Source organism: Pristis pectinata, chromosome 17, assembly GCF_009764475.1.
Source record: "Pristis pectinata isolate sPriPec2 chromosome 17, sPriPec2.1.pri, whole genome shotgun sequence".
Taxonomy (NCBI): domain Eukaryota; kingdom Metazoa; phylum Chordata; class Chondrichthyes; order Rhinopristiformes; family Pristidae; genus Pristis; species Pristis pectinata.
The window spans coordinates 10226764-10241634 of NC_067421.1; the positions used below are offsets into that span (position 1 = coordinate 10226764).

Below are 14871 nucleotides of genomic sequence, written 5' to 3' on the forward strand. Positions count from 1 at the left end.
TCTAAAGCAAAAAGAATGCTAACCATTAATAGGAGTACTGTTTGAGCCGTGTCTGGAATATTGTGGTTATTTCTGTGCGTAACACTTTAGCTAGGCTGCCAAGCATACAGAATATGTACAGAATTAGAATATCATCAAGAAACAAATACGCATATTAGCTGGGAGAGACTAGATAAAAGCGGATTGATTTGCTCAGAGAGGGGCGCTTGAGAGTAAATTTGACAAATACATTGAACATCTTGAAGTTGTGTTTTATTACGGAATTATTTAGAAGGAAATGTTCCCTCTGGCCTAAGTATTAGCACCCAGAAGACACTGACTGAAGGTAATTGACAAAAAAGGGCAGAATGAAAGAAAACTCCCGCGGCACTTTGTTCTGGAATGTTTTGTCGGAGATGGTGTTGGAAGCAAGGTTTTTTTTAAATAATAAAAAATGTTTGAAACCGGTATAACTACAAGCCTTCAACGAGCGTCCAAACTACGCAATCTTCTGCATAACGGCTTCACTCATCTCAGTCTATTCCCCTCGTTAAAGTAACTTAGACTTTATTGGTTCACCTTAAGTTGGAATGGCGCATGCCAATCAATCGATCGAACACAAAAGTGACATGCAGTTCACCCGACGGTTTCCTTTTTATTCCTCTTATTCACATCATTACAGTTTGTTAGATGTTCATATCAAATTTATGGGACATAACTTCACAGTTAGTTGGTTTATCTGAGATATAAGAAAACCATAAGGATTGGAAAAAATTGTAGTAATGAATATTTTTCCATGAATATTTATCAGTTCTGGGCCCACGGTATTCTGGTTGTGCATCATCTAATAAACTCTACCCACATCGAGCCATTTTGTAAGAAAGAGCATGAGTTGTTGCGTTTTGGAACTGATCACTGTGTAGTCATCAGTCAAAACCACTCAGTTGCTGACATTACTAATGTGAAATTGATAACTGGGGCTAGGATTCTGCTTCTAGACGGCATTTTCTTCTATAATTTTAGGCAATTATCATGTAATTTATGTTACATCTTGCGTTTCATTGTTTGTCCTGTTGTTTCAATGCAGTCATCTTTTGACACTTAATGTCTTCTGCCTTCCACCCTTTCAAAGATCTTCCCTTCAATTCTCGGACACACTTATTTTCCATTGTCAAGTTTAATTTGTCATTAACCTCATCCACTTACGTCGAAATGAGTGGGGAGAGATTTGATTCTGAAGTCTGTTTCTCTCCAATGACTCTGCCTGACTGTTGAGTATTTCTAATATTATCCATCTTCATTTTGGCATAAAAAGAAAATTCACTCAAACAGCCCCTGATTCATCATCATACGGGCACAGTTCTTCACGTGGTCTTCACAATTATGGAGTACTGGAGGCTAGGAAATTAGTAGAGAATGTGTAATGTGCAGATTTCCTTGCTGCTCGTGCCTGACGTGAAGCCTTGGCAGCTCATGGACTATGTAGTCAATGTTGGAAGCTCCGAGGGCCATAGTCAGCCAGTTGTATATCCTCATCCTTATTGATTCTGTTTCGCAGGTAAGAAGTGGTTGCTGATGGACGTCCCTGGGTCGATGTCAGTCTGTTGTTCTATCGAACTGTGAGACAATTCCCTTAATTATGGAGCACGATATTCTCAATCTGAACCGCATGGTCTATTGGGGAGGTTGTGAGTTTGCCATGCCCCGATTTATGCTTCGATCACATCAGAACAATTCGCAATGAAGGTAAAAAGAGAAGAAAGAGTCAATTCACTTGCAAATTTCGCTCAGCAGAATAACTCAGGAATAGCCCATTCAACTCATCAACCCCGTTCCGCCGTTCACTGTTGATTGGTATCAAATTACTTGCCTGTGCTCTATGTTGTTTAACAGATCAGCTTTAAAAAAAATTGTCGATATCATATTTATTCGCTGTCCTGGCATCCTCGGTCAGTAGGAAAAGTTTCCTCGGCCTAGGTTCATTGTGAAATCAGCCAGGTCTACACTAGTAGATGATTACGAGAACGAGGGCAAATGTACCGTGTCAATGGTTATCAATATCGCTGGCATCAGGTTGCAGAAGCTGAGAAATTACAGTCTGATTTAAGACCAAAACAGCCCACTGACTATTCAGTGTACCCGGGAGGACAACTTAACTTCTGGTTCTTGGCCACCGTCCAGTCTGTCCACTGCTGTCTTTATAGTTTCACTTCATGGATGCACTGGATTATGAAAGATCGCTTAAAGTGCTTTTTTGTTGTTACAATTAGCTTTGCCGTGTTTCATTGTTTTGTTTTTGATATATAGAAGGAATAGTAGTGGAGTAGTGCTTGAAACCCTTTCTGCTTTTACAATGTTTTCATGCAGGAGCAGTTGAGTACAGATGATGGACTGCCGCATGAATCCGAACCTACGGAATAAATGGTTGTTCAGTTCAATGTCAATAAGCTGTACTGCCAAGTGAGGCTGCCTATCTGTAAGCCTTTCATGCACACCCTGGAACCATCTTCTACTTGTTCTTTTTCCTCTTCCTCTCCACCTTTCCTCTCTATTTTCTCCTAAGCTTGACCTTGAACCACTATCTAGCTTTTTATGGCTGCCAAATAGTGGAACGTGCAGTAAGTCATTGCAAATGTGTTCGCCCTCTCACTCCGTTACACCAGGTGACCTCCGAACAGGTGCAGCATCTAAACTTCTGCTTGAAGATTCCAGTTGTCTGGTCAACGATGGGGTTGGTAACTGACGATCTCTCATTCTGTACCAGACCTGTTTTTTTTTTCCCAGGGAAACCATGATTCCTGGCACCCTTGCAATCTGGTAGCTGACTGCTCATATTGCGTAGTTCAATGATCTTTGCGAAATTTGACAGTCGCCTTTGCAAAACCTACTCGCATAGTTGCCTCAGTTCCTTGATACTAAAAATGGTGAAATGCAACATTTCTCCAGGTAAGAACATTTCGACCACCCAATAATTGGAGTTCTTACCACAAGCACGAGGCCCAACAACATCTAGGCCTTTAACCATTTGACCCTTAACCATTATCCTTTGAACTTAAAGACCACCAAGGTCGTGGTTTAATTGCCAGATTTGATGACCTCATGCACGAACATGTAAAAACTTGGAACAGGCACTCATTTAATGGGAACGTCCAGCTGATCTGACAGAATTCTGTGGAGCGAGAAAAAGAGTTAATATTTCATGTCAATGGTCCTTCGTCAGAACTAGAGAAGTGAGAAAGTGGTTTTGAGTTGTAGAGAGGGGCAGGGCGGATGGACAGAACAAAAAGAATATCTGTAATGGTGAGAAAGCCTAGGCCGCCCGGATGATACGATGCCACTGCAGTAATTGCAGTCATCATAAAACTGGAAAGGCTGGTTATCTGATTTTTTTAAATGTATGTTTTGAGTCTCAAGAGATGCAACGTAACCAGGCGGAAGATTGAGGTGCCGTTTCTCGAGCATTTGATATCTTGCATTTGGTGCTGACCATTTGCCAACGCAGATTGGTTGGCAGCTTGCAGAAGACCTCTTTCCTTTCCATCACGACCTCTTGCTGCTTTTCACTTTAATTATCCAATCGACTTTCACTCTGACCTCTCTTGTCTTTTATCTCGGAACTTTAATACAACGCCCTGTCTAATTTCGAGGAAAAGTCCCTCCTTTTCTGTCTACGCGTGTTGTAGCTCTCAGGAGACGATATTGAACTCAAACTTTCAGATGTCCAGCTTTACCTCTTTGTGTTAGAACTAGCCAGTCATCCACCGTAACTAAATTCTTCTTTCCCCACAGATGCTGCCTAATGTGCTGAGTATTTCCAGAAATTTGTTTTGCTTTAATTTTCCAGCAACTGCTGCGTTGTGCATTTCACAGATCCAGTGTGTTCTTTTACTTCCTCTGTCTTTCTTTATAATTTCCCTCGTTCATCGGTAAACAGATGATTCCTAAAATATTGTTTCACCAGGAAGGTCTTGGCCTCCATCCAATCATAGACCTTCCCTTTGCTTTAATCGCCTCAATCCCTCTCCCTAACATAATATACACTTGTCCTTTTATCTTTTTTATAATTTTTCCTGTCCGATGAGGAGAAATTGATCTCAAAAATTAAATCTGTTTCTTTTTCTCACATACTGCCTGATCTGCTGAGCGCGTCTCGCATTTTCTGTTTTATCTCCGACTTGCAACGTCTGCATTTGTTTTTAATTTCCACTACTTTAATGTCTCAAATCCATGTGTGCATTCAAATAAGCCAGGTTTGTGGCGGGGAGAGAAGTTTGGTGTGGCGATCACTAGAAAATGTTGATGAGACCAAGCATTTCGTGCATTGTTCGCTGAGCCATTAACTGGGCGCGCGCACTTTACCTTGACAGTAAAGTTGAAATCAGGATTGCCGGCAGCTCTTGTCCCCAAACTATAAATGCCTATTGACAACTCTTGGCCTTAACGCTGATGGAATCGTCGCTATTAGCACAAAGGAAAACAATGCCATGTGACACGGTTACACAACCAATACCGGTAAATATCCCCCAACTCACGTTGTAGAGTTTGAGACGTGGTTGTCGTTACAGTAGCTTTGAAAATGTTGTTCTCTTTTCTGACATATCAAAACACATTTAGACCGTGATTTCAACGTAAAACTCACCGCAAGCTGACCCCTTCCCTGGGCTTAATAGCAACAATTCACACTGTCCAAGAAGGTCTGTTGATCTATTTGGAACATTCTCAACGACTGGGCCTCTGTAGTTCTCTTGGGTAAAGAATTCCAAAGATTCGCTATCTTCTGGGTGAAGGAAACGCTGCTCACTTCAGTACTGAATGGCCGATCCCGACACTTCCAGGCAATTATACAAAAAATGGTGGCCCTCACATGCAGACTAAAGGGCGTCTAGTTATACAGCTGCAGCACATGAGGACAACGGCGCATTGGCAGACGCTTTTACATTTCTCTTGATATTATTTCCATTAACGATACATCTTGCCTGCCTGAAATTAATTGATTCAGCCTTAAAATGCTTACTTACAATCCCACTGAATGCAACAAATTCCACATGAGCAGGACGGTTTTTGACGTAATTTGAAGTGATTTCAAGTAAGTGTTCTGCCTTTTAATTTCTACAGGTACTTACTGTATATTTTAATTAATATTGCGTAATAAATATCGAGTTTTCAGTCTACTGCCTCAACTCCTGCACTAAAATGGTGGACTGGAGTTGCATTTGTCCAGCATTCCTTTAGAATCGTGTTATATCAAAAGCAAGCCAAAAGATATATTTTGAGTTGGTACCGTTTTGACATGTAAACGGTTCGGAATAGATATTGAACCAGACAATACGATCCTCATCTGCTCTGTTAGAGTGGATAATGTGAATATAGTTTATGTTGCACCTAGACAATCGATCTGGTTCTGTACTCTTCGTCCCAGCCCTTCGATTTGACCCATAATACTCCCAATGGCAATCGATAACAGAATAGATCGATATGAATTTTATATAGCTAAAGTCCAGTTCACAAGGTTACCGACCTACTAATCTTAACTTGAACATTGTTCTATTTAATTACTTTCTAGTATTTTACTCTTTTTTGGAATTGTAGGCAGTGTAGGATAGGGAATATACCGTTGCTACCTCATATGAGAGCTGACGAAAACCGCCGTGATCCATGGCAGCTACATGGGCAGTAGGATCTTCAGTTCAAGTAGCGTGGCCTCAGGGTTGAGGAGTTGGAGTCGGGCATTCGAATGCAGAGATGCATGCGGAACGTTACGTGGACATTTTGTACCAAGAGTTGCTCACAGCACTGCAGAAATGGACTGGCAAGAGGAAGAGGAAGGTTTGCCTACCTGTAAGGTAGGTACAGGGGTCCAGCAAGCTGCGTTGGAGAGTCTCAGAACTTAAATTTGTCAAACGAGTATGATGTCGTTGCAGTCTCTGTGAATGAGTCTGCAGAAAGGATGAGCAAACTGGCCCCAAAACCGTTGGACAGGGATCATTCAGGTTCGGCATGTGGTTGGGTATAGTAGGATTTGGTAAGGAGATCCGGTTGTTTTCGGTCGCAAGTGTAAGTCCCCAGATGATTGTTGCCAAGGTTAAGGGCATCTGCTCTGTTTGAAAAGGATTTAGGAGTCATAGAGACATACGTATAGCACGGAAATAAACTTTCGGCGCAACGAGTCCACGGAGACAAACCACCACCCATTTACACTAATCCTACATTGATCCTATTGTCAGTCTTCGCACATTATTATCAGCTTCGCTAGGTACTACCATTTACCTGAACACTCGGGGCAATTTATGGTGCCCAAGTAAACTGCAAGTGAAGCGTGTCTTTGGCGTGTGGTCGGAAACCGAAATACCCGAAGGAAACTCACGCGTTCACAGGAAGAACGTGCAAAATCCACACAGGCAGCAATGACTTTCATCTCGTGGGGCACTGGTATCAATGCTGGGAAAGGAGAGAGTCTTTCCATTGGAATGGGCTTGAATCAGGTTGCGATCATTGTCCCAGTGAATTAAGTAACAAGGACTTTAGATAATGCTATAAACTAAATAGTTGGCGTGATGGTGGGGGCTGGGGGTAGGTTGTTGAAGATGAGTGTTATTCTGACGGAAGTGTTAAGAGAAAACTAGGCACTGGTTCAGGGTAGTAAAATTCGTAATGATAACCAGGCAGGGACAGACCACAGAAACATAGCCAGAAAAGGAGAAATGGTAAAAGGCCAAAACTCTTTACCTGAATGCATGCAACATCTGTAACAAGACAGATGAATGAAGGGCAGCATGTACATAAATTGGTATAATCTAACTGCCCTGGTCGTAAGATTGTTATTAAAATTATCAGAAATTGAAACATATACTTAAAAGAGTATATCTCCAATTAGAGCCAGAGCAAGGAACCCCGGTTTTAAAAAACGTGTTATGTGAATGCATACAGCGCGCATATTAAGACACCAATATAAATAAATTGCTATGATTTAATAGCCCTGAGAGAGACCTGGTTGCAAAGTAACAAAGACTGGGAATTAGATATTTCTGCATGCAGCATCCATAACAAGACATAACTTCATAAAAATGGGTCTGATCTAACAGCCATGGCAGACCTGTGATTGCACAATAACCAAGGTTAGGCATGAGATCTTCCAGAATACTTAATTTTTAGACGAAATACGAAAAATGGAAAATTAAGATGTAACCCTGATTATACAGGATGGGATTACGCAGAAAGAAAGGATCATAGCTCAGAAAATCAATGCGTTTGGGTCGCTAACGAATGCCATAGTCGTAGTAATAGTCGCGGGGGTACATTTAACAAGGGTAAAAGAAAAATCACTCAAGATCTCAATCTACATTTAGGATGGGCAAATGAAATTAGCAATTCTGTAGAGTACAAGTTATTTGATTGTATGTGAGATGCTGTTAGCTCAGAATATAAATAGAGCAATGAGAGAACAGACTTTACTAGACTTAGCACTGTGCAATCAGAAATAATTAATTAATGATTTAGAAATTAAGAGACCTTAAGGGAAGAATGCTCAAAGTACGATAAAATGTGGTAAAGCGATTAAGGTACTTTATTCAATTTCACATCGGTGTACGAAGAAATTGTGAGGTGTGAATTGACAATGGAAGTTTAGGAATCCACACTAAAAGGTATAACATTAAACAAGTTGGTCTGCTTTAAAAAAAACTGATACAAACAACAAATATCAACTTAAGGCACAGAAGTCCAACAGGAGAAGTGGTCCAGTAAAAGATAGTAAGAAAGCCTTAGACTCATTGCACGCAGAAGCAGGCCCTTCGTTCCCCTATTTCCTTGCTGACCATGAAGTAACCATCCATACGAATTGAAATTTAAAGCAATAGATTATGATGTCAGTATCAGAAGGCAATTGAGGATCTCTGTAGGAATCACGGAGAGTCAATGTGAATGAACACCAAGCAGCTGGGAAGGCAAGAGGTTATGGTGGTAAATAAATGAATCATATCGCATCTTAACAAGACGGCACCTGGAATAATGTAAACGGGTTTTAAATCCCTCTCCAATGAAGGATACGCATGCGATGAAATGAAAAGGGGATTCGTCCGTTTGGCATCTGAGATTAGGAGTTCATCCCATGAAGAGAGGTTAAGTAAGCTGTACCTAAACTCTCTGGAGCTTAGAAGAAAGAGGTGTGATCTCATTGAAATAATCAAAATCCTTACAAGACTTGACCAGGCAGATATGTGAAAGTAATATTGAAATAGTTTCCTGCTATATCTGGCAAATCAAAGAGAAACGTGGAAACCTGGAGTAGGTGATATTTCATAAAATATTGAGCCATATATTGTGACGTTGCAGAGGAATAAATAAAAAGTGATGCCTTGACTTTGTAATTAATTAACAGTAAAGAAGTGCCCACATTTTGTCGTATTCGCTGAGCATTTTTTTTTTGTCCTTTCATTTCTGATTGGCCAGTTGACTCCCAACATGAGTTTTGAAAGAGGGCCAGCACGTCCTCACCGCGGGTTTTGTTTCAGGATCTATCGACAATGTTAGCATCGTTTTCTGTTGAAATGACATTTATTTTGGAGAGGGACTTTCCTTAAGACCTACGTTCTGAGACCGCTACAGACGTAAGCTCTGTAACGATGGCACCTTCTCCAACTTATTTTGTGACCATGGCAATCTTACATGCGCTTCGTCGTTTGTATATCGTTGCAACGATAGTTCTCCTTGCCTGTTAATAACCGTAATATCAGGTGATGAGCACAAGGGTGTTGTACCTACCTAGTACGGTTGCTACTTTCTGCCGCTCTAGTGGTCGTGATGCCACTCTTGTTGAGATCGTTATTGGGTGTCCTTTCCACTCCTGCCTGTTCAGTCATTCAGTTTATATGTAGTATAGATATATATAAAAGAGATATATACAGTATAGATCTATAATATTTCCGGATTGCACCTGTCAGAACTAATTCCAGCTGAGACGCCAGCTCTTGCGTTCCTTCCTTCTAAACAAACAACCCGTCATGGTTTTGATTAATTGGTGGACTATTATCCCTTGGAACGATCCAGGTCAGCTTTGCGAACATACACTTTTTCAATTTGTCCAATGGATCAAGAATATTAACAACCTTGGTTTGGGTAAGTGACAGTTGGTCGTTGGGAGGCGGTAATGTTCCCGCTTATAAAAACTGGGGCTTCCAGAGAGACGTTACCTCGGTATTTGCTGAGCCAAGGGCAGGATTGGTTGGAGCAGCTGAATTTGACATGGCAACTTTTACAAGGATTGACGTCACCAGCTGCCACACTTCATACTTCGAGCCTGCGTGCAGTGGAGCGGGAGCTGTGATATTCATTTCTGTCTTGCTGAATGACAAATGTGTCATCCCAATAGATGAATGAAACGTGCGGCCTAATTGAAAAAATAAAACCTGGAATTATTTCCGTTCACATCTTCTACTTACTGACATCTGGCTTTCAGTAAACTGCTTCTGTCCAAAGGGCTTTCAAAGAGCTTTTCATTTGCGACGTATGAGAAAAGGAACTATATCAAAATGGAAATGCTGGAGAGGTCAATGAAGATAATTGTGGGGTGCAACACTGCCAAATGTGTTCAGCAAAACATATGAGGAAAGTCTACTTAAATAAAATTCATCAAAGGTTTCAAATGGCGAATTAATACTGCAGGTCAAAAGCGAAGAAGGAGCTTTTATAATAAAAACAGGAAAAGATGTAAATATTCAGCAGGCCAGGCCGCGTCTCTGCAGAGCGAAATGGGTTAATGTTTCACGTCGAAGACTCTTTGTTGGAACAGGGAAGAGATCAAACTAGTTAGTTTTAAGCTGCAGGGGGTGGGGGTGGGGGTTGGATAGGACAAAGGTAAGATAAGACCAATATTACCGAGGAGATCATCTGCAGAGGAATTCAGCTGCTTAATCATTACTTTCATAAAGCGTTACAAAACGTTTAATCAAATTGTAGAAGTCCAGGAGGAGAAAGAAGTCGAGGCCGCAAAAGAAGAGATGGAGGACATTGGTTTCCCGAAGGAGGAGGATACAAGACATGGAAAGGCAGAACTATCAAGCGTGTCAATTGCCACAAGAGGCTGTTTTATTATTGCTATGCAAAGTCAAACATGTGAGCCCTACTGTACAGTAAAGTAGCGCCAGCAAGAGAGGACGAAGGATCTTCGACCTGGAACCTCAACGTCGTTTATCCTTCCGCAGCTGCTACCCGAGCTGCTGAGTGTTCCCAGTATTTTCCTGTTTTGATTTTCGACTTCGAGTGGCTCCAGATTATTTAAAATTTTCAATTGATTCTCTCTAGTGTAAAAAAGTAGACAATTGAATGAATGCTCAGCAGGTTAGGCAGATCTGTGGAGGGAGTAACAAAGGCGATGAGTCAAATAATCGCTCCAGTGTCAAAGGGTGAGTGGGACTCCTAAGCCGGTTTTCCTTTTCTCCCGGTTTTAATGCCATTCACTTCATAAATGCCTGCCACTTCCGTCCAGTCCTTGAAAGTAGCAGTCGGTCCATCAGTCCTCGAACAATCGTGCCCAGATCTGTGTTAAACTCTGATTTCACACGTCAACCACGCAACATCATTTGAGGTAAGCGTTCTAACTACGGAAGAAAAAGTAGACTATTCAACCTCTCATGCCTGCTCGATCATTCAATAAGATCATGATGTGTCGTTCTCTTCAGCGCCTCTTTTCTGCAATAATCACACATCTCTTGATTCCCTGAACATCCGTTTAACCTTTTCTTGAATATCTTCAGGGACAGAACCTCCACAGCCCCCTTGCGTAGATAATTACAAAGATAGTCTAGTTTCTAATTGAAGATATTTCTCCTTATCGCTGTCCTGAAAGGCTAAGCCCTAATGTTGAAACTGTGAAATATAATTCCCACACGTATCCCGTACGTCCCCGTGAGAATCATCTGCATTTTGCCTGGGTTAACTTGCATAGATAATAATCATCCCATTTTCAATAACATTGCATATAAACGGCAGGGGTTTTAATCAATTGCCTCAACCTCGGCATTAAATTAATGCGCTGGAATAGCATTCGTTTGGTGTTCCCAAAACTTATGGTGTAACATCAAAATTAAATCAGAAGTATCCTTTGGGCACATGAGTTAAGAATTACTGGAAGTGGAAAGTGCAGTCCCCAAATGCTCTGTTAGTGTGAATGATCCCGCAAAACAACAAGGCAAATCAAATATCACTTAGGTTCCAGCAAGGTAATCCACCTTGTTCCGTACTATTGGTCTCAGCATTTCAGTTTGATCACAATATTCTTAATCGCAATTCAAAATGGAAAAGAACAGAACGTTGTTAATATTATACAGTTAAAATCAAATGCAAAATTAGCAACCCGACATCTAAGAATGCTTTATCTGAACTCCACCTTATTTGATTCTCATCAAGTACCCGTCTGTTTTATGCATTAGCAACGTGACGTTTTATTTTACAAAGGGCAAATAAAAGCCAACATGAATAATAAATCTATAATATAGAACAAACCCTGTCAACAGTATCTCAGAACTCCGTGCTCTGAATTGTTTTGTTCCTTGTGTCTGGAAGACTGACGTCATTCCTTACAGAGGGTTGAGTATCACGTGTCATCAGTTCAGATGCTCCAATTGCATTCTGCGAAACGGTTAACGATTTGCATAAATTTGGACCTTTGTTCACAGGGCTGATAAAAGGGGACTGGGACGCAGATAATTGACCATTTCTTTAGGGTACCATGGGCAATTCTGGGTTTATTCCATTCTTCACAATGTTTAATAGTCTTGGCGTTGTCACTCTGGTGGTGTTTCTAGTCTCGGGTAAGTATGTTAACGTTTCCTTGTTGGGCGCATTGTGAGTAACGTTTGGAGCACAGCATTAGACAGTGGCTGAAGTGTCTTAAGTTTCCCCTTTCCCCCACAGATACAAAAGCGCAAGTTACCGTAAGCCAACCGCCGTCTGTTTCTACTGCCCCGGGAGGAAATGTCGAAATATATTGTACTGTGAGAGGCGTCAGTTTAGGAAATGCTGATATAGACTGGTACCAGCAGAAGTCTGAGGATGCTCCCCCTCGGTATATTCTGCACCACAATTCTCAAACTGTAAGCAGAGGATCCAGTACTCCAGGTCGATTCTCGGGCAAAAGTGACTCTTCAACCAACACCAGATGTTTGACCATCAGCCAGGTCCAAGCAGAGGATGAAGCGAACTACCACTGCGCCGTGTGGGTAGGCTCCATCTCTACCTATGTTTTCGGGACCGGGACGAAACTGACGATATTAAGTAAGTACTTTATTTCATGCCGGTAAAAGCGAGGTTCTTATGCTTACATCCACAATCAGCGCATTCATGAACATTGAAAATCCGGTATCCCAGATTGTTGAACTTCACAACACATTTTGACGTTTTATGGGGCAGTCGTATCTAACTTCTGCTGTTCTGACGGAGAACTCGGTGGGTTCCGACTTCATTGTGTTAGGTCTTTATCAATTGAAATACTCATTGCAAATAGTTCGTTTTTAGACGGAGCCTCGATCTGAGATGCAAAGACTAAATATTCTCCTCCTTCCTTTCCCCTTTGAATTGTAATTTAATTCTTGTATCGGAGTTTACAAAAAGGCGCAGCTTCCAGGTTTGCCCGCATTTTGCAGGCAATTACACTCTTTTTAAAAGAGCCAGATAATTTAAACCTCATATCTTGGATAAAGATACAAGGTGCACCAACTATGAAGGTAAATGACCAACCTTCCTACTGCTGGTCCCACGTGAGAGTGCAAACCGGTCCTTGGTTCATTGACCCTGCTGCATTCTCTCAACCCTGCCCTGAGTTGTTGGTCTATAACGCGCTCACATCTATGTGGTGGGGTTTCATCGCATACGCATGACTTACATCGGGAGGCTTTTGCGATGTTGTTAAATTAGCGAAAGTGAGTCAGCAACAGGTTCACCCATCTCGTTCCGAAATCACGTTTAAGTCAACACTGAGCAGAACAGGTACAAAGGCAACATCTTTCTAAGGTCCACGATAAAATGACTTACAAAAACTACCATCAGTTGGGGAGACACTGTTTGTGGAATGAGAACAGAATGTGACTGGGGTGAAGTAATGTCTTGTTATGAAGATAGTGAAATACAACTTAATTATAGATTTCGTTCTCTCTGAATTTGCCAAGAGGTTTGAAAATTGGCCGGAACTCTGTGAATATCCATATAAATGTCAGAGTCAGCTCCACAAAGTGTGTAATCTTCATCAACATTCATGGCTTGCCACAGAACTGCCATGATAGTAGATGAGACCATTTTATGGGAGCAAATGAAACAGAACCTGAGAAAATTGAGTATGAGAATAGATTTTTATTTCCATTGCCATTGGGATTGTAAATGAAACGTCGGACGCGCACCACTTATCCCGCGCTACAATGCCAGCCAAGATCAGTGACTGCCATAACGTATCGTTTATGTACTGGTTACCTTTGTTCGTTTGATGTAGGCCACTTTTCAAGTTTTGTGGTGACTAAATGAAGACAGGTAAACCAGCAACAAAACTGTAGTTTGAGGCCTGATATACTTCATTTACCTTTATTTAGTTCTTCGCCAACCTTTAAATGTTTTTCCTTTACAGCCCAAGAATTGTCCAGCCCCTCGGTCTCCCTTCTCCCGCCGGCGTCCAAGCAGATCACTGAAGGAAAGATGGCGACTCTGGTCTGTCTGGTGAATAATTTTTTCCCTGGATCGGTGGAGGTTTCCTGGAGTACAGACGGCAAGGTGGTGGAGACTGGAATCCAGACAACCCGAACCGTCCGCGACAGCGGCAACACCTACAGCCTGAGCAGTTACCTCACCCTGACCGCCTCCGAGTGGAATTCACATGAAGAGTACACTTGCGGAGTTACACACGAGTCTCTCGGGTCTCAGTTGAAGCGAAGCATCCAGCGATCAGGCTGCGAGTAAAGGAGAGGCCGCCTTCCCGGTGGGCGCTGTTATTTAAGATCGGGGAGGACAATACGTTATTCACAATGCATTCCTTTCCACTGCTATCTTGCAAATGTCGGGACAATTAAAACGATTTCGTTTTTGTTCCTTTCACTGTATCTCGTATCTTAAATGTAATAGAAATGGCTTCCACATTGATTAATACAATCACATTTCATTCACAACGGCGGTAAAATTGTCGATATTCTTTAATCAAAGTTGGGTGTGTTTTATCTAAATGATTGCCATTTTACTTTTTAGTTTACCTTGCTCGTTTTTTCAATGCCAAAGCTACTTTAAAATTATTTACTTCAACATCAATCGTTTTCCCAGACATAGGTATCAAATTAAATGGAAATCGCTGATGAAAGTTACTGTTCATACGTTCGGATCGAACTCCTTGGCGGTGGTTTCGATTTTCCACGCCAGTTTTATTTTGGAGATTCGATGGAAACGGAATTGTTCTGGCGCCAGAACCGGTTTCTCCGGGTTTGGACGATCCTTCCTTGCCGAACCATGGTACAAAATATGCCCAAAAAATATATTCCACGATTTCCATTTTATACAAAAGTGCACACGTTACAGGGACTTCACTCGGTAGGCACTGAGTGAACCTCGGGTGTGAACCATTGCTGCTAATAAACTCTACGGTACCGGCATACAATTAAAAACAATTCCAGCTAAGCCCTGCCTCACAACTACGGGGTTATGGAGCACTGTCCTGACCCCCAGTGCAGCCTATGTGGAGTTTTCATGTTCTCCTTGTCACTGTATCGTATTCCTCCGGGCGCATCGTTTTCCTCCCACATCCCAAACATCTGTGGGTAGGTTACTTGTCTACTGTAATTTTTCTCTTAATGGCAAGCAGAACCTAAACGGATGTGTGTGAGAGAATAAGTAGCAGGGATGCAGGGAAATAAGGGGACGGGGGAT

The 14871-nt window shown here is 41.7% G+C and overlaps 1 protein-coding gene across 1 annotated transcript; it reads left to right on the plus strand.

The window, feature by feature from the left end:
* The first annotated feature begins 11676 nt into the window (after positions 1-11676).
* On the plus strand, positions 11677-14123 carry LOC127579654 (immunoglobulin lambda-1 light chain-like). The gene is made up of 3 exons (XM_052032583.1): positions 11677-11786; positions 11890-12249; positions 13589-14123. Exons 1-3 carry the CDS (start codon positions 11705-11707, stop codon positions 13915-13917), a joined length of 771 nt encoding a protein of 256 aa, XP_051888543.1. The 5' UTR covers positions 11677-11704; the 3' UTR covers positions 13918-14123.
* Positions 14124-14871: the final 748 nt, after the last annotated feature.